This window comes from Polypterus senegalus, chromosome 13 (genome assembly GCF_016835505.1).
Source record: "Polypterus senegalus isolate Bchr_013 chromosome 13, ASM1683550v1, whole genome shotgun sequence".
NCBI lineage: Eukaryota > Metazoa > Chordata > Cladistia > Polypteriformes > Polypteridae > Polypterus > Polypterus senegalus.
The window spans coordinates 4,640,450-4,664,902 of NC_053166.1; the positions used below are offsets into that span (position 1 = coordinate 4,640,450).

At 54.2% G+C, this 24,453-nt stretch overlaps 1 protein-coding gene across 1 annotated transcript in view; it reads right to left on the minus strand.

Moving 5' to 3' along the window:
• Nucleotides 1-16,397, minus strand: part of LOC120542118 (Kv channel-interacting protein 1-like) — a 59,346-nt gene extending 42,949 nt beyond the window's left edge. Inside the window, exon 1 of the mRNA XM_039774282.1 lies at nucleotides 16,075-16,397. Within this exon, the coding sequence (XP_039630216.1) occupies nucleotides 16,075-16,162 (88 nt within the window). The 5' untranslated portion in view covers nucleotides 16,163-16,397. The remainder of the gene's footprint in view (nucleotides 1-16,074) is intronic.
• Nucleotides 16,398-24,453: the final 8,056 nt, after the last annotated feature.

The window sequence follows — 24,453 nt, forward strand, 5'->3', positions numbered from 1 at the left end:
AGAATTCCAGCCTGTTAGTAAAACTCGACCTCCCTCGTCTGACCCCACGCTGACTGTCCTGTCCTGTCCTTGCCAGGTGTTCCTCCATCTTCTCCTTAATAATTCCTTCCATTAATTGTCCTGTGATGCCCGTTAAGCTTACTGGCGGGTAGTTGCTCTGATCTGCCCGCTCACCCTTTCTATATAACGTGATGATATTTGTCATTTTCCAGTCCTTCAGAGTCTCCCCAGTGCTCAGTGACGTCCTATAAATACGTGTCCAGGGTTTCTATCTGCACTGTATGATTATTATGGTCACCTGACCCTAGTGGTCCAATCACCTCGAGACCCTCAATTCTGTCCTGATTATTATAAAATAATAAAGCCAGATAGGCTTCACCCCGTGTTGGTGCTTTCACATACTGAGTTAACAAAGTGAAAAGAAGTGCCACCTGTGCCCACCTCTGAGGACAGAAACGCTGCCATTGCTTTTCTCTCACTTTGTCAAGCTTGAGAAATGGAAAGAGAACTTTGTATTCTTTCTTTCTTTCTTTCTTTCTTTCTTTCTTTCTTTCTTTCTCCGTGCACATTGAAGGTGCCAAACTGGTCCTTCAGTCCGATGCCAAGGGGGGAGCCTCATTTTTGTTTCCCAAAAGGCCCGTCACCCGAGGAGCGCTTGCTGCTCAGATCTGTGGTGGGCTCCATGACAGACCCCAGACAGCCGATGCCTGCAGCTTCGTGAAGTCCAAGTACCACCCCGACGTCAATGGGCACCCACAGCTCACAAACCGGCGGGCTCCTCTTGGTCTGCCACGTGGCCCACCAGACATGACAAGATTTCGCTTTTGTCCACGTCAGCCCCCTTTTCAAGACCCCCACTTCACAAGTGAAGATCTACTTTGTCGAGTACCAGAGTTCCAAGGAAGCCAAGTGCCATTGCATGGGACAGTGTGATGCCAGAGCTGTCAGTTAAGTTTGCCCGGGTGGCCCCCTAACTTTATGACTTGGTGACTTTGTGACTGGCTACTCTGGACCCCCCACTGGTGCTGTTGGAGTGCAGGCAGGTGAAGTGACTTGCTCAGGGTCACACAGTGTCACAAAGGGGGGATTCAAACCCAAAGCCTTAAGCACTACGCCACCCGGCTGCTTTTTGTCTTCTTCTTTATTGCTGTCTCATCACACTCAGCCCTTAAAGTGACAGCAGTGGCCATGAAGTGCACGGTGGCGCCTGTCCCCCTGTGCCCCTGTCCTTTTGTCCTCCTGTCCTCCCGCTCTTTGTCAGACCTTTCATGTCCTATCAGCAGGCGGGTGGGCAGGCGCTCCCTGATTCATCTCCATCAGCACGTGCCCAGCGGCCCCCGGGCTTCATTGTGCTGCTTCTCCTCTGCGCCTTGCGGGGGTCTCGTCATCGACTCGTCTGAAGAGCCGGCGAGCTGCGTGAGTCCCAACCTCGTGCCACCCTGAAGATCCCCGGCGGGGTGCCAGGGTGACGTCTGAGAAAATGGAAAGACTCGGGGCTACAAGCACAGAGTGACAATGGGGACAATGGAGAAGGAGTGAGGAACCTCAGGGAACAGAGACAAGGGGACAAAGAGCAAAGACAGAGAGCAGCAAGGGACAAAGAGCCAAGGTGACAGAGTGACCTCAGGGTGTGCCGCTGTCCCTGCATCTGCCCTTTACATGCGTGGCTTCCCCTCGGACCCTCCATATAAAAGGACAAACACAGGGGCACACCCAAAGATGCTTGGCCCAATTCAGGGAGCCCACTTTGCCACCCCCTGTCTGATTTAACAAGTCGACTCTGCACAGACCACAACAGGCCCATCGGACCAGTGAGGTGGCACCCCAGGGCACTGTGCCAGTGTGCCACTGTTCAAATGCATTATAAAAATCACAAAAAAACAGGTGCCTGCTGGGTAAGGGCACATCGGTAGCTGGCACACACACGGTCACACAGCTCCAGGGTTCACTACCCGACTGCAGTTGGCATGTCCTCCCTGAGGCTTTGTTTTTCCTCTCACATCCCAGAGGTGCCCTGCAGTGGACTGGCATCCCATCCTGAGAACTGACACCACCACATCATGAAGAGAGCAGTGAAAATGAAGTGCAGAGAATACCAGCTCAAAGGAGCGGGCACATAGGAGAAATGGGCACTGCCAGGCCAGGCTGGACAGAAGAGTGAGGGTCAGACACAAGAAACAGGAAAGTCAGGTGGGAGAGGGAAAGGGCAGAAGTGACACCAAACAAAGAGGGAAGGCGCTATAAAGAAACACAGAAGGCTGGCGAGTGGGCAGTCTCTGGAGCAACATGTCAATCAGAGCTCCTTGAAATACAGAGTGGAACACTGGGCCAACTCAGACCAACGGGCACAAGCCTGACATCTGCACCCAGTCCTTGGTTGCCCAAATTGCTCCTTTGCTGCCATCACACAACTGTAGGTTGGCACTGTGACTCAAGGGCCCACACAGGCCACTGTCCTGTGTTTTAATGCCATTATTAGACGACGCTGCCAGTCAATGAAGTGGCTCTGGTGCCAACAATGCTGAACACGTGACTCACTGCAGGAGGCCATCTTGGCCTGGGTAAGGCAGGGAGAGTTCAGTCAAAGAAGGAGCTGCCCATATGGCATCTCTCCACACCCAGAAAAATGCCCGGACAGCTAGACACATGAAAACGGATGGGCTTAGTATTTACACACAGGGAACCCAAAGTCACAGAAGAAGAAGAAGAGGAAGGCACAGACTTGAACTCCTGCCCGCCTGCTCAGGCACCTCGCCCACTCGCTGACCTTCTGCCCTGAGCCTTCACCCCAACTCTCCTCCTAGTGCCAGAGTTAGATGCCCACACCACTGAGGCTGGACTCATTCTGGGTGGCCAGGCGTCCCAGCTTAAAGCTGCCGGGGTCACTTAGAGCTGGCATGGCTAACCCCAGAGTGGCCACTCATTGAACTCTGAAGGTGTGGTGAGGGCACAGTTGGCAGAGACAGACAGAGGATTTGGTGAAGGTGGGCTTTGGGGGTGAGTGTTTGTGGTGAATCTACTCATGGCATGCGCCCTTTGATCATCCCTCTTTGTGGAAATCTACAAAAATAAAATGTTGGCATCTTTTCTGGCAGTGTGGCCCACATGGCCCCCCTCAATTTCTAAAGCTGTCTGCTGAATTTGAGGCATACGGAGCATCGGGTGGAAGGCGGCACTCCCCTTAGGTGTTCACTGCCATTTGCACCCGTGGCCAGGATCTGCCAGTTCTCATTTGATGGACAAGCATCTGGGGTGAGCGAAGAGTTAAAAAAAAAAGAAAATCAGGAAATGTCACAAAGAGACGCCATCTTAAGCACTGAGGTCTGCCACAGCGGAATCGAGGAAACTGGCAGGCATTGTGCCACCCCCCCCAAGAGTGACATCAGAAGGGGTCTGTCATCGCTTAGAGGTGGCCACTTGGATGGCAGGCTACTTAGGACACCAACACCAGTGCAGCTATGGTAACATTTGTCAAGTGAGCTGCCATGGCTGAACCTGTGCCCACAATACCCGAGAAAACAGAGAAAGTAGAAAGCAGACCACCAAGTGAGGGGACGAGGGGCAGTGACCTGAAAAAAAGATGACAGGCCTGAAAAATCTGAAAACACAACGTGGAGATGAGCAGCCATGGCAGAGGAAGAGGAGGAGAGAGAAAGGCAAAAGGACACGGGATCAAGCAGTCGAGACGTGTTTATATAGTGCCACCCACAGGGACACGGGGTCAACACGTCTTTATATAGTGGGGCACGGGGTCAACACTTCTTTATATAGTGCCACCCACAGGGACACAGGATCAACACTTCGTTATATAGTGCCACCCACAGGGACACGGGGTCGACACGTCTTTATATAGTGCCACCCACAGGGACACAGGATCAACACTTCTTTATATAGTGCCACCCACAGGGACACGGGGTCAACACGTCTTTATATAATGCCACCCACAGGGACACGGGGTCGACACGTCTTTATATAGTGGGGCACGGGGTCAACCCGTCGTTATATAGCGCCACCATAAGGACCATTATTAAGCACCCCAGCAGGGACACAGGATCAATCAGCCTGTACATAGCACCACCAACAGTGGCTCTGGGGACACAAGTGACAGTCACAGATTCTCATCTCCACTGAGCTGCAGACGCGAGGCGGACCGCCTGACCCGTTTTGGATGCCAGCGCATGCAGAGGACAGCCAAGTGGACAGCGCAGGAGGGAATGTGCAGGCAGAGCATCCGCACTCCACAAAGAAACATTCAAACCCGAGCTAATTTATATAGCGCCTTTCAAAGTTTTAACTTTTACAAAATCAAACAGAAAACCCAGAAGAGGGTCTCGAATGCCAAACTCTCCGCCATTCCACTCAGCACCTAAGAGCTGACGGATGGGGGTCAGCAGATGACCTGAGAGTGGACGCAGTGCAGCCCCTGAGCAGATCTGAGAGAGGAGCCCCCCGAGCTGCTGACCCTGAGCTCCAAATGATTTGACCACAACGCTCGTCCACTGGAGGGTCACTGACGTTGATCAAGCTGGACGGTTTGCCCACCCACATGGGCACAGGTAAAAGAGCAGAGCAGCACCCGATGCCCCCCACACAGACACACCAGCCACCAAAGAGCCCCAAGACGTGACTAAAATGACAGCTGGCTGGCATTCACGAACTGGGACCCGAGACCGACGGGGAACTGGAAACTGAGGGAGGCGAAAGGCGAGCAGACGGGCACTGGCACTGGGCACTGGGCACCACAAACAGATTCACGCCCCGACCAGGGAACAGATGTGCTTTCGTAACCGACGGCCCCCCGAGTCCAGGCAGACGACGCGAGGCCACGTCACACACACATACGCAGCCCCGCACACCGCGCCGCGGACCCCCCGAAAGACAAAAAGAAAAGAAAAATCCCTCCAAGTGAGACGCGCGTGGAGCGGCGCGGAGAGGGGGCGAGGGGGCGCGCGTGCAGGCTCGTGCGCGACGGGTCACAGGCCCCCACCCCACCCCGCCCCGCTTACCTTTGCGGAAGCCGCCCTGCTTGGGCTGCATGGAGAAGGTCCCCATCACGATCCCCATGGCGGCCGGGGGGCGCTGGCTCCGTCAGTCGTTGTTCTGGAGACGGCGGCGGCTCGACGTACGTCTGCACTGCGAAAAGGGTCTCGGCGAGACAGCGAGAGAGAGAGAGAGGGAGGCGGGGACTCGGTGCACTTCCAAACCGGTGCCGCTCACGCGGAGCTGACAGGCGGCCCCTACCGCGGCGGGTGGCCAGGGCGGTCAGCGGGCGACACCTGAGCAGGGCGCCCACCACTGGCGACTCGGCTGGGCGGAAGGAGCGACACGGGTCGGTGACGGAGCTCAGCGGAGCAGGACGCGGGGGATCAGGGGGCAAGAGGGGCACCACCCGACTGGGCTACAAGGGATCAGTCAACTGATGTGACAGGTGACCACAGTGCGAGATTGTGATCGTTGAAGCCACAACAGCGAGGGAGGGAGCGTCTGAATGACAGGAGGATCAACTGTGGGGTGAAGTGACAGACACTGAGCTCAGGGCACACGGGATGACATCGCCTCTCAGGTAGCGCTGGGGGCTCAAGATGCCCACCATCACGCAACAAGGCATGGCAAACAGCAGAGTGACAGAGCCCACCCGATCAGATCTGGACTGTCGCTGAGGATGATGGGAGACGAGGCTCATCTGTAACACTCAGGTCACCGGGACTGTCCCTGAGCTCAGCAGAGCAGGTCACGGGTGACCACAGTGCAAGTGATGGAGAACTCAAGTAGATGACATGAGGACCACGGGAGGAGGTCTACACAGGATCGGACAACAGATTGTGACACGTGACAGACACTGAGGTGACCACAGTGCAACAGGGAGGTTCACCGACAAAAGCGCGATAGACAAACGATCGCCGACAAAATGGCGAGAGAGGCCAAGAGAGTGGGACCCCCTTCTTCCTACACTTGCAGGGCGTGATCTTCAGGACCATCTGCGCGCCGTGTCTCACAATATTGACTTCTACATTAAATATTATTATATATGCTTTAAACTAGTAATTCAGATTTAAGGAAACTTTCGCCATTTTGTCAGCGCGCAAATGTCGGGTCACACAACAGGGAAGGTCACCTGATTAGGGAATCACAACAGGGAATGACAGGAGGGCCGATTGGTCTGAGACCTGCTCCCGTGACAGTCACTGAGCTCAGTGGAGCGGGACACCGGTGACATCAGTGAAAATGGGAACAGGTGGCATGAGGGAGAACTCAATTTAAGGACATGAGGATCACGGGAGGGCGTGACAGTGACAGACAGTGGACTCAGTGGGGCAAGAGCAGATGTCCCATAATATCAAGAGGGCATCAGAACAGAGCTGCCCACCCCCAGTCACCTGATCAGGACCACCTGAGATGAGGGCCACCAGGCCAGTTCTGACTCATCAGATGCATAGGTGCAGAGGTGGCCTTCTTGTGATTCCCTGCTACATGCCAACTATCTGGTGTCACACCGTGCGGTCACCTGGTGGTGTCTGTGCTGGCCGCCCACTCCGTTCCGGCTCAGTGGCCTCGTACTTTTCACTTCAGGAATCTCCCAGAAGGGCCACGTGGTTTAAAGGGTGCCTTCATTATTGCCCACTGCTGAAAAGTGGCACACTTGGACTGCCCTTCCAGTGCTGGGTGAGGTCCTAAATCTCGTGGCTGGACAGTCCAAGATGTCACACATGAAGCTCCGCTCTGTTTGAAAATGGAAGTCAAGTTCAGGTTCTCAGCTTTAATTGCCCATCCATCCACTTCCTAATCCCTGAGGGTCGTGGGCAGCCACAGTCAATCCCAGCATGCAGTGGGCACATGCCAGGATACCAATGCAGAGAGGGCAGCACATACACACTGACCCTCACAAGGTGCCAGCTTGGAGTCACCAATCAGATTATGAATGTAGGAGAATTGTGCGCACAGACCAAGGGCGCTCCCTGAAGATGCCAGCGGTGCCCGTGTCCACTAAGATCACACACATCCTGTTCTGTTGTTGATACCCCTGGTAGCTAAGCTAACCAGCCTGATGGACTCGGTGGTCTCCTCGCATTTGTTAAACTTCAGATGCCCCCCCCCATGGCTGCCACTGTTCTCGTTGGTTTACCAGTTGAACTCCAGCTTTTTCAATAAAGCAGATGTGCAGAGAGGAGCCATGAGGGCACATTCTACACCTCCAGGGTGAGACCACCAGATCCTGGCGTTATGCACTGCACCGCTAGGCCACCCCGACTCCTGTCACATCAGACTTCCAGGTGCCCGCTGCTTCAGGTGACACTCCGGCTCTGTGTCATTCAGCTCGCCTGCCTTGGACTTTGCTGGCTGTCCTCATTGGGCATTTGGGATTTTGTTGTCCCTCTGTCCTTTGCCCCCCAAATCCCCCCAGAGGTTCTCACACCTCGGCTTCACAGAAGGGCACGTGGGACACGAGTGTGGGTTTATTTTAGAAGTTTGCTTTGCGACGATCAACGCCATTGACTTTTGTTGTAGTGGAAGTGGAGCTCCTTGGGTGACATGCTGCCTGTCACCGGTAAGTCGGGGGTCTCCTGTCCTCTCACAGCCGTAGGTCTCGGTGACATTTTAAGTATGTCCCCATCGGGCAAGGAGCACACAGAAAAGGTCAAAGGGTGGACAAAGAGCACAAAAGCTTGAGTGGATGGAGGAGGACTGAAGTCCAGAGCACAGTGTGGTCGGGGGGCTCGTAAATCAATCGTTTGGTTATGTTTGGTATTTGGCACGTGGTATTGATTATCGAGGGGAAGTTCTGTTCTCGCATAAAATGTATTATTATTATTATTAATATATAGCGTCTTACCACCGCCGCAAATGACTGGCATTCAAAGGTGCGAGGTGAGCCCCTCGCGCGCGCGCGCGCCCGCGCCTCTCTGCACCAAAGCCCCTCGCCAGGGGGCGGTAGAGCTCGGCGTGTGTGCTCATTCGCCACCGGACAGCGAAACAAAGCGCCCACGCGCCATGTACAGACGCATTCACAAATGCCAGGAGGAGATGCGGGGGCAACGAGCCATTGTGTAAGAAAGCGGGCCGCGGAGGCGCCGTCACGTTTCCCTTCTTGTTCGGATTCAGCCGCTCCCGCGTTACCGTGCCGCGCGCCCCGCGATCGGGCGTTCTCTGTCGCTTAGCAACACCTGGCAGACACGTGACCTCACTTGCTAATCCCGTGGCACCGAGATGTGGCCGTGTCACCGTGTCACTTGTGATGGTCTCACGGTGCCAGCCCGTCGTTCCTTCTCCGTTTGTCTCAGCCACTAACGTCTATTGAAATTCACATTTAAAATTGTAAAGCGCACGGGCGGGCTTTAAAGGTGGGCATCGGAGGGCCCACAGCGACTCCGCGTCCGGTTGAATATCAAAACAGGACAACGAAGAGGTAAACGGGGATGAGCCAGAGAAGAGTAGAAACACCGCCACCTCGTGTTCAGCAGCACAACTGCAGCTTGATAGATCAAACGTGGCTAACCGATCAATGAATGCCCCACAACCTCTCCGCCTTCCACTCCATTTCCGTGCCCCTCACACGTCACAAGGTGCTCATTTCAACAAAGAACACTTAAGAGGTTCGCCATGGCACACAGCGCGTGTACCCCAGGTGGACCCCGAACGCGCTGCACCAAACCAAATGCTCTGAGACCCCCATCATTCAGTTATCTAGCGGTAACCCACCCAGGACGTGGCGCCAGTCCATCGCGCACAAGCCACACACACACACACCCACACACACACACACATCGGGCCGACGTTGGTTTGCCAGTTAATGTATGAGAGCTGCAGGCGGAGGTCAATCCACGGAGACACCGAGAGAACCTGCAGCCTCCACCAAGGCTCGAGAAGCGCGACCGTGCAGGTCACGTGCCCAAAGCCACGCCGCCCACCCCGTTGTTAGCAGCTCACCATGCGCCTCTCATGCCGGTGGCTGCTGGGATTTGCTCCGGCGGACCCCCGAACCGTGCCCGGCATACAAACTCGATGGATGGACGGACTTCACAGTATTGGAAGGGTTTGCGTTGACCGATCGGGCAGGCTGACTTGAACTGTGAAGTGCCAAAAGTGCGACAAGCGACCCCCAAGAAGCAGAGCCCACACTCTGCAAACGTGACGTTGAACGAGGGGCACCGCACCCGCTAAGCTTTATAACGGTGAAAGTTCGCGAAGCGTTTTACTTTAAAACACGGGGCCTCAGCGACCATCTTCCTGGGCTGCCTGGCTATGGCGTCACTTCAATCCACGTAACAAATTCACGCAGTTAAGTCGATCTGTGGCTGCGACGTCTTTGGTCTCCTGTGACAGTGGGTGGTGTCCTCCGAGGCGCTGGCGTCCCAATGCAGGGATTGCTGGCCACGACTGAACTATTATTATTCTTACTGCATTATTATTAAGATCCATGGCAACTTGCATCACGTCGTTTGTCTTCCACTCGGAGCACAGGCAGGTGAAGTGACGTCTTCAGGGTCACACAGTGACGGTCACAGCATTTGTACCCACAACCTCGGGGTCTGAAGTCTTATCCGGCATGCCACTCCGCTTAAACGGACGCCGGTTTATGAAGGAATGCCGCTCCCGAGTGCCACCTACAGGACGACACCCACAATTGACATCTGTTTGGGTATCAGGGAGGCGTCAAGATTAGGGGACCGAGTGACAGGTGAGGGTCACCCTGACTGCTGTAAGCACAAACAAGGATGGGGGGCACTCAGAAAGACAGAGAATACAAATCGAAGTCTCTCCGCAGGCTTTTACTTTTGTTTCTTATTTTGTTATCCCGACAGCTCGGGCTACCCCATTACTGGATCCCATCTTTAAAACTGTAAAGACCCCCGATAAAAGCCCCCGGCACTTTCTACTGGACTAATGGCACCACTCATTGCATTTCTGTCAACAGCGCCCCCCACTGGATGCCTCTCTGCTGCCATCACGCAGTTCCAGAAGAGACAGGCAGGACTAGCAGTGTTGAGCAGAGTGTGAAAGCTTGGGAGTGCCATCCGTGTGGTACCCACAGAGTGCCAGTCCATCACAGGGCACACTCACTGACACGGGGTGAGATTAGCGCCACCAGGTAACTTAACTTACATGTCAGCAGGTTGTCTACGAAGACGAGAACATGCCAGCTCCAATCAGACAGTGTGGGCACTGAAACTGTGCCACACTCAGTTCTCAGTCACATAGGCAGGCACTCCAGGGGTCAGGTGGACGCCGATTTTTAAGGCCACCTGCCTCTGCTGTCATCAGAAATGTTCATCTAAAAAGAGAGAAACGTGATGGGCAGCACGTGGACTGGCACCACCAGCTGGCCTGACAGACTGCCTGATTGAGGAGAGTAGCATCAATGAGCTGCCATGTTGAAGATGGCACGATGCCCTCAGTGGAACCTCATGGCTGCAAACCGATCAGGATAGAGGAGCCACCTTGGACTTGGCCACCCTGTGCTAGGAAGAGCAGATTCACAAAAGAACTGAACGTCAGAGACCAATGGGAAATTCCAAGAGACCCCCAGCTGCTATTAGGCACCCATTTGTGGGGGGCACCGGTCCATTCTGTTGCACACTCAGTGGGACTTCACGGTGGGTCCAAACTGCACGTCTTTGGGATGTTGAAAGATAAGCAGAGAACCCAATAAAGGTGAACACGCTGACACGGGCAGAACATGCAGACTCATGAACAGCAGTGCCAGTCAGTGTGCCACCATCACCCCAGAGAGTGGCCAGGTGCCCCTTTGAGGACGTGAGAGTCAAAAAACAAACAAAAAAAAAAACCACAAGGGCCTGAGGCATCAACACCAACCACTGGGCCAGCATGGTGCCCTGTGCCCTGCGCCACATGCACAAAATAATCTTTAATGGCATTTAGGACACAGCATGCCATATACACTGAGGGGCATTGTGACAAGGTGGTCTTTTTAAAATCATGCATGTGGAACAGCGTGAAAGGCGCCATATAAAACTAAAGCTGGTCCTATTTGAGTGGAGTGCAGTTTGGGTCTCCAGGGGAGTGCAGGGGGGCCGAGTCAAGACCACCGAGAGCAACTGAGGAGGAGGAGGACAGACATGAATGAAGATGAGGAGGCCGCAGGACTGAAGTGGTCAGAAGTGCTTTAGAGGACTGACGGGCTCTTAGGTCACATGGCGCCCCCTTATGGCTGCTACAAGTCAAAGGCGCTCGTGCTTAAGGTGGGCAACGCACTGGTGACGTCTCCATAGTTCAGGAAAGACACCGCAGCACCAGAGAAGGTCCAGAGAAGAGCAACGCGGCTGATTGAAGAACATGGAGGACAGGCGGGATGGAAAGACCAATGACAAGTGACCTGTGTAAGGGGGTCAGGGGGAGCCGAAATTTAGGAATGGAGCCGGAAGAACGCGGGGGGCACAGGTGGAGACTGGCTGCGGACACATGGGACATATGACCATGCAGAGCAGTGGACCCCCAAAACTCATTTTGAACAGATTGAATGAATGGGATTGGTGGGCTTGTTGGTGGGCTTGTTGGTGGGCTTGTTGGGCTGAATGGCCACCTCTTATCAGAATTCTTCCAATTTTGGGTTCATCTGAAGATGGGGGTCCTCTGTCCGCCTTTGGCCCCCATTTGTATGTGGACCATCAGAGCTCAGCTGGAGTGAATGTCCCCTCAGTCGTCACCGTACCCTCTACTTGGACGTTCATCTCATGGCTGGTGTGGCCTGGGCTGTAAACCGTGAGTCCCTCACGAAGACTGCAAGTTAGGTGGGCCACTCGTACCCCCCCAGGCTCAGTGGTGGACTAAACATGCTGACACTTGGCCTGTGAATTTATTTCAGAAGGGTCTCAGCACGTCCAGCGGTCAACTGCTCCAGTGCATATGGACGGCTGCTCCCCAGGTGGTGTCCACTCTAATAAGCCCCCCTGTCCGGGCCGGTCATCCTCCCTCTGGCCTCGATTCCTCTGCTCTGTGTTTCCAAGCAGCTGCCTGAAGTGCCCCTTGGGATTTTGACCCTTGGTGACTCAATGGCATGTTGAGATGGCACTGAGACCCACAGGCTGTGTGAGGCATCAGAGTAAAATGACGTCACCGTCATGACTGTGGGTCAGTTGGACAAGATGTCTGTGGCCACAAAGCAATACACCCAAGACCACCTTAGGCCCTCCAACTGCCCTCAGATGGGATTACAAGGCCTAAGGTGTGCCAAGAAAACACTGAGACCCCATCACATGACCAGCGCCAGCCCTCAGTCGTCCAGTTCTGGTCACTTTGTGCCCACCGCAGCCTCATTTTCCTGGCCTGAACCCACCATGGTCTTCTTCTCCTTCACAGGCCATCCTCTTGTGTGGTCGGAGATGTCCTTGTGGCCATCACTGTTAAGTTTGGGATTTGTGGCCTTTCTGTCACTTGACCGAGGTTGGCCACTGTCCACCAGGGGTCACTTAAAGCTTTTTGGTTTTTCACCTCATTTTTGAAAATCCCCCCCAGTCAGACCATCAGACGAGCTGCTGTGGTCACATCTGGAGCCTCACGATTGGCTGTTTGCATTAATGGGGGGTGGGCACACAGAGCGGACAGAAGGTGGAAACGAGGCCACATGGAGACACATGGCACGCTGAGGTGGTCTGATCTTCAGGGTCCACCGTCCCATTTAAAATGTCACCCGCGACTTCAAAGTGCTTCGGTCAGAATGAAGCCATCTGTAAGTGGCAGTGCAGTGCCCCTAGTGGCTCAATTCATTGGACTACAGCAGAGGGCACAACTTGGCAGGAAGGGGACCCTGATGTCCAGCAAAAAAACAAACTTGAGTAGTGGAAAGAATCACCAAGCCCAAAAGGACCCTGAAAATCAGTTGATGTCCCCAGTCCTTCAGAAGGTGGCCGTAAATTCTAACATGTCATTTATGGACCCCTACTGGCTATGAATGACATGTCACCTGCACTGCAAGTCAGAGTTGGGCACCAGAGGGCACTCAGGACGTATGGCTCCATGGCTTTCACACTCCCTCCATGGCCCTGGACGTTTGTCCTCAGGTCACCCAGAAGTGGCCCCTGCCTGGCAGTGTAAAGCCACCCCACTCCTGGAGCTGACAGTGAAGTCAAAGGCACAGGGTCGACTGGCAGGAGGGAGAGATGCCAGTTTGAGAAAGGAAAGGAAAGTAAGAAGGGAAAGTGGGCTGGATGCCCCACCGCATGGCAGGGGTGCAGGTCCTGTTTGGCACAGAGCTTAGTGCCCCCCTCCCCTTGTCTAGTCCCTCTCTGCTCTTTTTTGTTTTTATTTTACAACCCATTGCCCTTTTTTTGTGCCCTTTTGGCTGCCTTGGCATTGTCAGGATTTGGACACAACTCAAGAGTGCCCCCTACCGTTCTCACCACGGTCACTAAAGAGGTGGTGATGATTCGCAGGTCTGACACATCAGTCATTTCGAGACATTTTCAGGGACACTTGTCATTCCTTCTGTCATTTTATTGTCTCCTTCCTGGACACAGCTAGCGTGTCACCTGTTGTGTGGCATTGTTCATGTCACCAGCCCACCATGTGTGGCCAGACCCCAATTATAGCATGTAAAAGGAGCACTGAGGTCACAATGGACCTGGTGGAGTACGGCCAGCAGGGGGCGCACTGCGCCGATTGTCTTGGGTGGTCCTAGAACCTGCCCTAGATAATTATGTCTTACTTGGATGACCCCTTTGTCCAAGCCAACTTGCCACATACAATTGTCTCCATTTCTATTGTCATACTGACTGGAGCTCAGGCAGGTGACATGACTCGCTCCGAGTCACATGGTGTCAGTAGTGGGATCTGAGCCCACACCTCAGGGCTTGCAGTCCACCACAGTAGCCCAAGGAGGGAGACCACCTGGGAGGGAGTCCGATGGTAAATGCTGAGGTGGTAGATATCGTCTTGAGCCGTTTTGGGTGGGCCGTTGGTGGTCTCGAGTCGTACGTGCAGGTGCAGTCCGTCCTCAGCAGCAGTTTGTCACTCGCCCCTTAGCAGTCCACAGATGGGACCCCTCGACTGGCCTCTGGGGGCTTCACAACGAGCGCTCGGATGTTCAGCTGGTCACGCGCCTGGGAGGGTGGGTTCATTATTTATGTAACGGGACTCCGTGCGGGCACCGAAAGTGAAGAATCAGCGCAACGGCCGCTTTAACGATCGGGAGATCAGCAAAAAAAAAAAAAAAAAGAAAAGAAAGAAAGAATTAAAAGTGAATGAGTGTGTCGGGGGTGTAGTGAAGGGGAAGGGGGCTGGTCACATTGGACTACACGGGGATGCGACCTGCGGACACAACCGGAACACCAAAATGAAGAATGGGGGGCAACAGGAGAAGAGGAAGGTTCAGGGTGGACTGGTGGGACCCCGGAGGGGGCGGGCACGGACACAATGATGGTGAAAGGCGCTATACAAAAATAAACTGAGCGGAAAGAACGGCGAAACAGCAGAGTGAAGGACATCAGGCGACTGGCATCCGATGAGGGGCGACGGCGACTGCTATAAGGACACGTTAGAAAGCCAAAAAATCAAATCCGTAAAAACACAATCGACGGTTCAAATATCGAAATGAAGCGCGCGACGATTACACGACCAATTGGACATTTGCATAAAGTTGGCCAATTTGCATAAGGGAACGCCCCCCTCGCGGCTAAACTGTGAAGTTTTCCTTCCGACCGCCAAACCTCCGCGCTGTGAGAAAGAAAACGGGAACGCCGGGCGGCCAAATCATCAAATGGAGTCCGCAAGACGGGCATACTGTGACCATCGGAGTCAGTGCCAAAGGGCACCTTTGGGCTTAGTATAGGAAATGATGGCAGAAACTATCAGAAATGAAAAGGAAAAAATAAAAAAATGTGTATGCATCGAAATTCCTGCTTCGCTCAGTAAAAATAATCAATGCCGCTTGTGATTTCTGAGTTGAGGTGAAAGAAAGAAAGAAAGAAAGAAAGACTGCAGAGCATCGATGCGTGAGGCGCTATATCGAATAGGCAGAAATGAACGACACACACACAGCGCCTTTCTTAATTCACGACACACAATACACTTCAGTAATACAAACACAGTTTATAGCGCCTTTCACAGTCGCCATTAACGTGTGTATCTTGTGCTTTTTATGGTAAAATAAAACATGTGATAGCGCTGCCCATGTCAGAACAATGTCTTCAAATACTCCTCTTAGATACAAAGGAGCCGCTCAATGATCCAGTTAGAAGACGGGGGGCCACACAAAAGCGTGGGACTCCAGGACTGACCCTGAGATCCGCTGCCCAAGGGGCAAAGAAAGACATGACCCCTGTGCTGTCTGTTGGCACGCAACCCTCTCAGGCTTGTCAGGTGTCGTGCCCACCTCGCAGGAATGGCGCTGGACAGCAGGGGCACGGGGTGAACACCCATGTAACTACAGGCCTGTAAAGCAACCTTGAACGTAAAAGGCGCTGTATGAAGCCTGTTCGTGTGGTCAGCTTGCGGCCATTCTCCCAAATGGGCCTCGGTTATATAGCGCCTTTCATGGTGAGCTCAGCCCGAATGCAGTGAGCGCCCCTCTTCTCCCAGCATTCCCCACCACTCCTCATTCACGTGTTCCGGCTAAGTCGACGGTGCCCCCTGTGCCCACTCCGCTAATTGCGTTGCCCCCGCCGTCGACCGCCTCGCCTTATCGCGCGCAGCAGCCTCTCTGAGTCGCCTCTGTGGTCACGCTGGGGCCAGAACGAGAAGAGCAGACGAACGAGTGTGAGAGGGGCTGCCGTGACGGAAACGGATTCAATTAGCAGGCTTGAGCTCGTAGCTGGCCACAAAAGACGCAGGCACCCCGACTGGCACATATCAGTGGTGTGCCCAGTCCGAATGTTTCTATGCTGGCTACCTCCCGGTGCTGCCCGGTGCGAACTTTGGGCGCTCGCGGACGGGCACACTCAGTTCTCTATGCGGCGTGTAGTTCAACTCTCACGGGCCCCCAAAATGCCACCCCACGGCCAGCTGTCCCCACAGAAAAACTTTGCGATGCCCAAGGTCCCGCTGCAGCGCGCTGCCCAGTCGACCGCCTACTGGGCTTAAACTGGCACCGTGTGTTCGTGCAGGAGAAGCAGCGGGTCTTACCTTTGTTGAGGGTTCCGGTGACCAGTCGATGGATGGAGCGCGCGAACTTCACAATCCCCATCTTGCAGCGTCTCGTGCACCCGCTCATCCTGCCCGGGACAGGACCTGAAGCCCCGCGTCCGTCGACCTGCTCTGCCCGGCCAGGAGCGGACTTGGAAGGAGCTGAAGAAGTAGAAGAACAAACTCCAAGAGCGGGGTCTCCTCAATCAATGCGCGTGTCCGGCGGCAGACACCAAACTTCGGAGGTCCAGTCCATTGGTCCGCGTGCCCGGACTGGCCCAGGGCAGGACAGGAGCCGCCGTCCCGCTGACCGTCAGCTCCGCTCGCTCTCGTCCCGCCAGCCGCCAGCCTCCCCACCTGACGTGGCAGCAGCCCATGCTGACGCCCCCCCCCCCTCCAGCCCCGCCCCCCTGGCACACACGTGCCCGCTGAACGAGGAAACGAGCGAATCCCGCGCCGGCCCGGGTGAGAGGAGGGGGTGTAGGGGGGCTGCGGTGCTATCGGCTGTCGGCGCCTGCGTCCTCCTCGACACCCGGAGAGCGCCGCAAGCCACGCAGAGCCCGAAGGGGAGATCGCTATACGAGCAGCTGCAGTTCACCCGTGGAGCGGGTATGTCACCCCACGCGGGAAAGATCAATCGATCAATCAATAAACAAATCGATCAACCAATCAATCAATAAAGCTCGAATGCCCTTCGTGTCCCCTCCGCGTCGCGCTCCTGCGCGTGTCCGTGGGCTTCACAAGAATGGGGTGCACGTGTGTAAGGTGGGCATTTTAGGGTTAATCGGTGGAAATAAAATACAGGAAGGCTCGGAGGTGCCAACAGTAATGGCTGTGCAGATGCCCAGTATAGCGCCATACAAAGACAAAAGAGGAGTCCTGACAAGCCTGGCATTAGTTTAATGAGGGGGCAAGGAAACACATGAGGATCTGAAAATGTCCCCCACCCCAATGAAGGACCAAGGAAGATCTCAATTGAGGAGGACCCCAAGAGTCTCCTGGCCACTGGTGAACTCTTTGAGCTTGGCACGGAATTCACGGCAGTGACGGGTTAACGGAAAACTAACGCCCACCCTTTATGAGCCTTGTGAATATGTCATGATGGCGACCAACGGTGCCAGCGCAGAGCTGAAGGTGACACGCCAGCCCGCAGGCCCGGACAGCTAGATCAGTCACTGCCAGATTTCAAATACGGGCTCCTTCTACGTGGCCTGTCTGCCCACCACTCGTGCCAGGGGCTCGAGGTGTATCTGTGCCCAAACTGAAGTGACAATTCAGCCTGGAGAGGTCTTAACATGGCCAACCGAGGTGCCAGGTTCTTTTGGTGCCACCTTTTCTCCTATTGGGACCTCCTGGACGATGGTTGTGATGCTTCAGCCAGTCGTTACTCCTTCAGGTGGCCTGGGCCTGGGGGTTGGGGGTTAGGGTGGCACTATAAACTGCAGGCAGCATGGCACAGTGGGTAAGGATTAGGGCTGCACCACTGACCCCACTGTGTGACCCTGAGCAGGTCGCTTCACCTGCCTGAGCTCCAACTGGAGAAACAAAAGAAATGGCACATCCCGAGACCACCCTGTGTGCACCTCGCATGTTCTCCCTGTGCCCTAGACGTGGAGCTCAGGTGGACTGGTGACGCTAGAGTGGCCCTGTGACCCTGTGATGGATTGGCGCCCCATCCAGGGGGTGTTCCTGACTTGCGCCCAGTGTCTGCTGGGATCAGCTCCAGCCCCCCAGTGACACTGCAGGCTTGGACCGCAACAGTGTGGCGATACCAACCGTAATGAGATGGAGCGTCCAGAGGACGAGGACGAGGACGTGACAGGCGCCGTGCACTTTGACAAACACAACACAAAGAGCCACCCGGGGGGTTCAGTTGGAAAGCAAAGAAGAAAAGGAGCTGCGACCTCCAGGTAGGTGACGATGGCCGCCGTGGTCCCGCATCTGCAGCAGCATGTGGGCTAACAGCAATAAGGACCCCTGAGTGTGAGGCACACTGTCCCCTTAGTGTCACATGTACTTCCTTTACTTTCTGTCCCTCCATCCACTCCCATGAGCCCTGGGGGTCGAGGGTGAACTTCAGACCTCCATCGTCACTGTCCAGTTGGCCTCGTCTTTTGCCAGCTTAATGTTCTGCATGACGCCACGGCTGCCCGCCACCTCCTGGATGTCCTTCATCTTCCAAGTTCTTCTTCCTCCTTCCCTCTTCTTCTTCTGCTCTCTCCCACAATCGTGAGTGGCTGAGACTTCCCATGATGTGTCTGAAGAACTGGCACTTTGTCACCCAACAAAAGTCCTGTCACTTCCCTGACTCCGTGCAGCACCTCCTCATTTGTGACCACCTCCGTCAAGATCCATCGTGTAGCCACACAACTCAAAGCTCATGGGCATTGGGAGGGCACCTGTGGCGCTGCCATGCTGGAGAGCGGATCAGGCTTGAGTTTGTAGCTGGCCAATGGTGCCATATAAAGTAAAGCCCATAGGGCACAGCTGGACACAGCACTGGCACAGCAATCTCAGTGTGCCAGGACCACAATGGTAATAGAACTGAGCCGCTGAGCGGGTGCCATCCAGGATCGGGCACCATAGAGAAAAAGGAAAGAAAGAAGGAAGGGCAGTGTCAGCTGGCACTGGGGTGGTCAGTAGAAGTGGGTGAAAAGTCAGAGGGTTACAGTGTGGCACTTACTGGCTCCTCCCACCTACTGGCACCACCCACCACATGCATTGCAGTGCCAATCAGCTACTCGGTGCCCATCTGTGGCCTTGAACCCAGCAGACGAGCACAGAATGAATCCCGCAGTGGCATAGCAATCTTATTATCTAATATAGCGCCTTTAATGCCCGTCTAATATGTCAAATCTCACGTCTACCCGTCATGTGCCGCCCTGCTCTTTATCTGCTCCGCACATCTGTTATACAATCGAGCATATCGGTCATCTTGCTGCCGTATAGCGCCTTTCATGTCTATCAATGCCTGCCTCTATGACGTTCCTTTCAGCTCTTCTGTGTGCCACTCGTCCACTGGGTGAAGTGCATGGCACTACACGGACATCTGCAGAGGTGTGACATTTACTGTGACAAGAATGACAAGATGGCAGCTGTCCATCCTCCCTCTTTCCATTGAGTCCTCACCCTCAGCAGAGCTCTGCTCCAGGGGGGCTCAAATCAAAAGCCCCTGCATGCCCAGCACGCCCCCTGTTGGCTGCCACTCCCCTCCAGCTTTCTGTGCTTCTTGAGGACACACCTCAGGTGATGGCCAAGGACCCCGGGTGACCTTTGATGGAGGAAAGTGGGCAAGTGCCACCTCCGTGAGCTCACTGAGGCCTCCTGGCTGTGGTGTTGGGTGGTGAGCACAAAGAACTCTGTAGAAACAAGCAGAGTCTTGAGGGGAAAGGCGCTATATGAAGGTGACAGACGCAGTCCCTTCAGCTGAGTCACGTCACTTACTGACACTCACAGTGCTGACCTGAGGACACAGCAGGGCTTTACCACATGAATGGCGCCATATGGAATTTCGGGCACACACACGCATGGGCACTGGCTTATTGTACCCAATGTGGGGCCTGTAGTTGGCAGTGCAGATCCTATGACCCTCATGTGCCAAGAGAGCAGCTATGAGATGGGCACCACAGCACCTCAGTGTTAGACCTTCACCCGGTCACTCACACAGAGTGGGCAGGAGGTGGACATGGTAATTCAGCCATTGTGCCCCCTCAGATCATCCTTTCTACATGGCACATTGGCAGCTTGCACAAGAGGTTACCCACTGACCTGCTAACAGCTGGCACACTGCACACAGAATAATGAACTTCACAGAGGGCACAAAAAGGGCAATGGTCCTGGTCACTGGAATGGCGTGTGGTCAAGTCAGTTGGATTTCTCAAGTGCCAAGTGACATGGGGCAGGAGTTAAGAGGCTCGTCCAATGCCATCAGGTGACCGACTGACCATCACTGCTTGCTTTTGGCCCTGGCATTGCCAGCGTTCTCTTAGTTTTATATAATTAGGTTGGCAGTTGGCGACACCTGGCCAGATGCCACGGCTGTAAAGCTGAACATCTCCTCTGCCAGTTTTAGTCTCAGCGCCCAAATCGCTGGATCTCTGTAGGGGGCAGGCTAGAGCGACAAATTCATAATGAAGGGCATATTGTCAAACACAGGCTTGGCAGCGGTGTCTCCACAATGCAGTGCCAACATGGCTTTGCACCCTCTCTTACACTGAATAGCGTAGCAAAGAAAATGGATGACGGCCACAGAGCAAGCAGACTTGTGGGCACACGTCCTCAACTGCACTTGGTGCCCTCGACTCAGTGCCACACGACATGCCACCTGGATTGGGATCCAATGCAGCGGGTGTCACCTCAGCACAACACTGGAACATGGTAGGTTTTTTTCCTTTTCATGGTGGCTGGAGTGCCAATCCTGCCACCAACTCCTAAGTTTTCTGTGCAAGTTAGAGGACCCGCTTGCTGGATGGCAGTTTAACGTCACACCCCAGACGCAGCGATTGCAGGTTAACAGCCCAACACAGGGCAGTCACTTCTGCCATCTTACAAAATTTGAACTGGCAAACTTCTGACTGCTGGCACAGACCTCTAGCCTCAGAGTCACCACTCCACCCAGTGCCATGCATATCTGCTAAATCAGACACTTCAGAAAGGCTGCCTAGGGTGAATCCCTGGCACATGCCCATTGCTAAGCAGATCAGGTAATGCGCCCACTAAGCCTGGTCATGACACACAGGAGACGGTTTTGAGTTGAGAAGTTCAGCAGATACCGGGGGGTGCCATGCCAGTGAGGAGAAGCCATCATCACCTCCATGAGCCCACACACCACGGGCACAAAGGCTACACTCGGTGGTCACCAAAAGTCCAACACCTTAGCCACTGAGCTATGGCAGCAGCTTTGAGCGGCCACTGCTGGACCACCACAGACCACAATGGTCCATCCATCTGTCTGTCCTGCAGTCAGCGAGATGTCCTGACACACACACTTCACCAGGTCACCCCATGCCATCCTGTGGGACCCTGAAGGTCCAGTCTGCCTGCCCACATCTCCAGGTGAGGCTCACAGCTCTCGCCCCGTCACTGAAGCTCCTCCACAGATTTGAACCCAGGCAGACACAGACCTCGTCTCAAGGACAGAGTGGGTAAAGTCTACCGACCCATGTGTCCCCTGTCCCGTGCTGAAGCTCAAAGGGACCTGAATGGTGACAGACCCACAACTGGCATGCTATGACAGAATGCCCAGTGGGCACTTTGTATTCAAGTCACCTTTAGGCCACTGGCAGTTTAGAGCGGGCAGCTGCCCAAAACACATGGGCAGTCCACACAGGCACAGGAGGTATCCATGGCAACGCCGGCCACCCCAAATAGAACACACGACTGATGGACAGAGTGGCACACTGAGATGGTGACAAACTACAACACTGGTGCCGTCAAAGGAAAAACTGATCGATCCTGTGGGCATCCATGTAAGGGCAGACTGATATGGAGGGCGCTATATAATAGAAAGATAGGAGTGCCACCAGCTATATATTGGATAGACAGCAATGAAAGGCACTATACATAATAGAGAGCAAGGGCATGAAAGGCGCTATACAGGTCGACACAGAGGGCACATATGACAGCTAGATAGCTAGCTATGGATGGCACTCTGTTATTGAAATATAGCGGTGACATGTATACTGCATGTACTGTACATAAAAGGCACTATATACTGGAGTAGACCGACAGACATGAAACATGACGGCCACACTGGAGACACAGAGGACACTAATAGTATAAGAAGGGTAACGTATAAGAGAGAGATACACGTGAAAGGCGCTATAAACCGTAGCTGCTAGATATAATACCTTGACAGGTATGAAGGGAATGACTGTGCCAGGCGCTATATACTGGGCAGGACTATCACCATAGCTATTATTGGTCATGTGAAATGCACTATACAGTAGGCAGGTGTGAAGGCGCTAGATCAGACAGAGGCTGTGCCCTGCGCCAGTGTCCTCATCTTCAGATGTGTGCCACCCTGTCTGGTGTCTCTCACTCAGCTGACCACCCAATTGCTGCCCTAAGGTGAGACAGCTGAGGATGGCCTGTTGATAAACGGGGGTCTTCCATGGGGGCTGCACTCCTTAGTTGCTCCCCTCCATTTAACAGATCCATTTTTTGTTCATAGTGGCGCTGCCCGCCTGTCATTTGGCATTGGTGTACCCCCTCATAACCGCTGTGGCATCTCCTGATTTCAAACACCTTGCCCTGTTTGGTGGTCCAGTAATGGTGTGCCACCCCACAGAGAACATCAGAAATGTGACAGACGAGAGGAGACCACTCAGTCCATCAAGCCCGTTGGTTAAGCTAAGAGCTCAGCTGTCCCAAAGGTCAGAGGCTGGTGCCCAGTTGCCCATTCAGAAGGCATTTTCAGACCTCTGCCCAGCTGATGCTTTGTGAGTGCTCCTGGAGTGCCAACTACAAGTTGTGGCAACGGGTGAATGAAGGGAGCCACAAACTGTGCTGGGGTGCAGTGGCCGTGAAATGGTTTTGAGATGAAAGGCGCTATATTAGACGGATGCTGTCCTCAGTGGGTTAACTGGCCATCATGACTGGCCACTGTGACATTTGGTCACCTCTGACCCCAGGGTCGTGGTCACATATCCCAATTGGTGTGGATTTCTTACTTTGATCTCGCCAGCCCCTCAGGTCCAACATTTGGATCTAGTCCAGCTGTGGACCCCAGACTGGGCACAGAGTGGCATAGGGTGGACAGTGGGATTCAGCGCCTTCTCTTTATCCCTCTGCCCTCAGTCTTGTGCCAAACTGGACCTCTCGTTTGGTGCCTCTCACTCAATCCCAGTCCCCCAGTCACTTCTGGTCACTCCACTCTGTAGCCGCATTTAAAATTTTTAGGGCAGAAAATGTGATTTGGATTCGAGTGCCAAGGCGTGCAACGTCCCTGGGTAACCCGCTAATTGAATTCAATTACAGCCCCATGCCTCAGCGCCCACGCTAATTACGCTGTTGTGCAGAGCCACTCGATATGCCAACTCAGCACCTGAGCCCGCCAGCTGGGGGTGGGGGAGGGGGAGGGGGACCTGCATCAGGGGTCTTCAAAAAAAAGAAAAATGAAAGAAAAGACGCGATTTTAGCTGAGCGCCTCAGTCACCTGCTGCTGCCCCCTGTGGGCCCCTGGGTGCATTGCAGCCCAGCATACAGCAAAAGATGCCACCAGAGGGAGACAGAGAGGCTGCACAGTGCCAGGCTCGGTGAAACTGGAGGAGACCATCACTGTCCCCGATGTCACAGCACACATATGACGGTGAAAAGGCCTGTGCCCGTCACCACCTCACCGCATGCAGCAGGAAAAATACAAAGAAAAAAAAATGAATGAAATGGAAATAAAAAAGAGAAAAAAGTGACTGAGATTAAAATGACAAAAAGTACGCTTGGGGGTCCCTGGGTGCTGCACCACTTACTTCAGGCTACTGTCAATCAACCAGTCCTAACTTCATATAGCGCCTTTCACCATCACACTACAACAAACTCAACAGTAAACTCAAACCAGGCACTAGGGGGCGCCAGCACCAGCAGTGTCCATCACGGAGGGTCAGCAGCAGCAAACCCCCTGTCAATGGGGGTGGGCACTTCTGAACATGTGGGTTCACTGGGGTCCGGCAATAGGCTGGCGTCCTGCTTTGTGCCCAGTCTGTGGTCCTTCTTAGAAGCTCACGTGGCACTTGTGTAACTGACGGCAGGCAGTCATGGCTCTGGGGTCCTGGCATCCACCTAGACACCCACATCACTCTATGACAGTTAAAGATGGCCTCGGCCTGTTTTGAAGACACCCTGGACAGGTCAGTGCCCACCTAGAGACAACTGACAAATGTGCAGACACCCATGGAAGTGACAGGAGGGCTGCAGCCCTCAACCTGGCACCCTGTCTAAGCTGCCAGACCAGACGGGCTCGTAAAAGCCTCCCAGTGTGAGGTGGGCACAAACTGATCACCCCAGTGTGCATATGTGTGTCACTTTACTCGGCCCACTCGCTGCCATGAAAGCCTTGGGGACTCCTCAGTGTGAACCGCCAGTTATAGTTTTATTGTTTAAGGACCCCGGAGTTGGCACGTAACATGAGTGCCCACCCCTTCATGCCCGTGTCCTGCTTCTGGATGTGTCTTCATTGTCCCTCAGCCTGTCGCCTCTGATATCAGTGTCATCCACCCTTTGAGGTCTTTATGGGTGATGGTTGCCCCCCCCCGCCCACTTTGACTGACTTGTTGCCGTAACTACGGCGGTGCCAAAGGTCAGTCCAACATGGCCGATGCATTCACTTGGCATTCTTATTGAAACGACACTTGCCCACTGCTTTGGTGCCAGTTAAATGCCCGC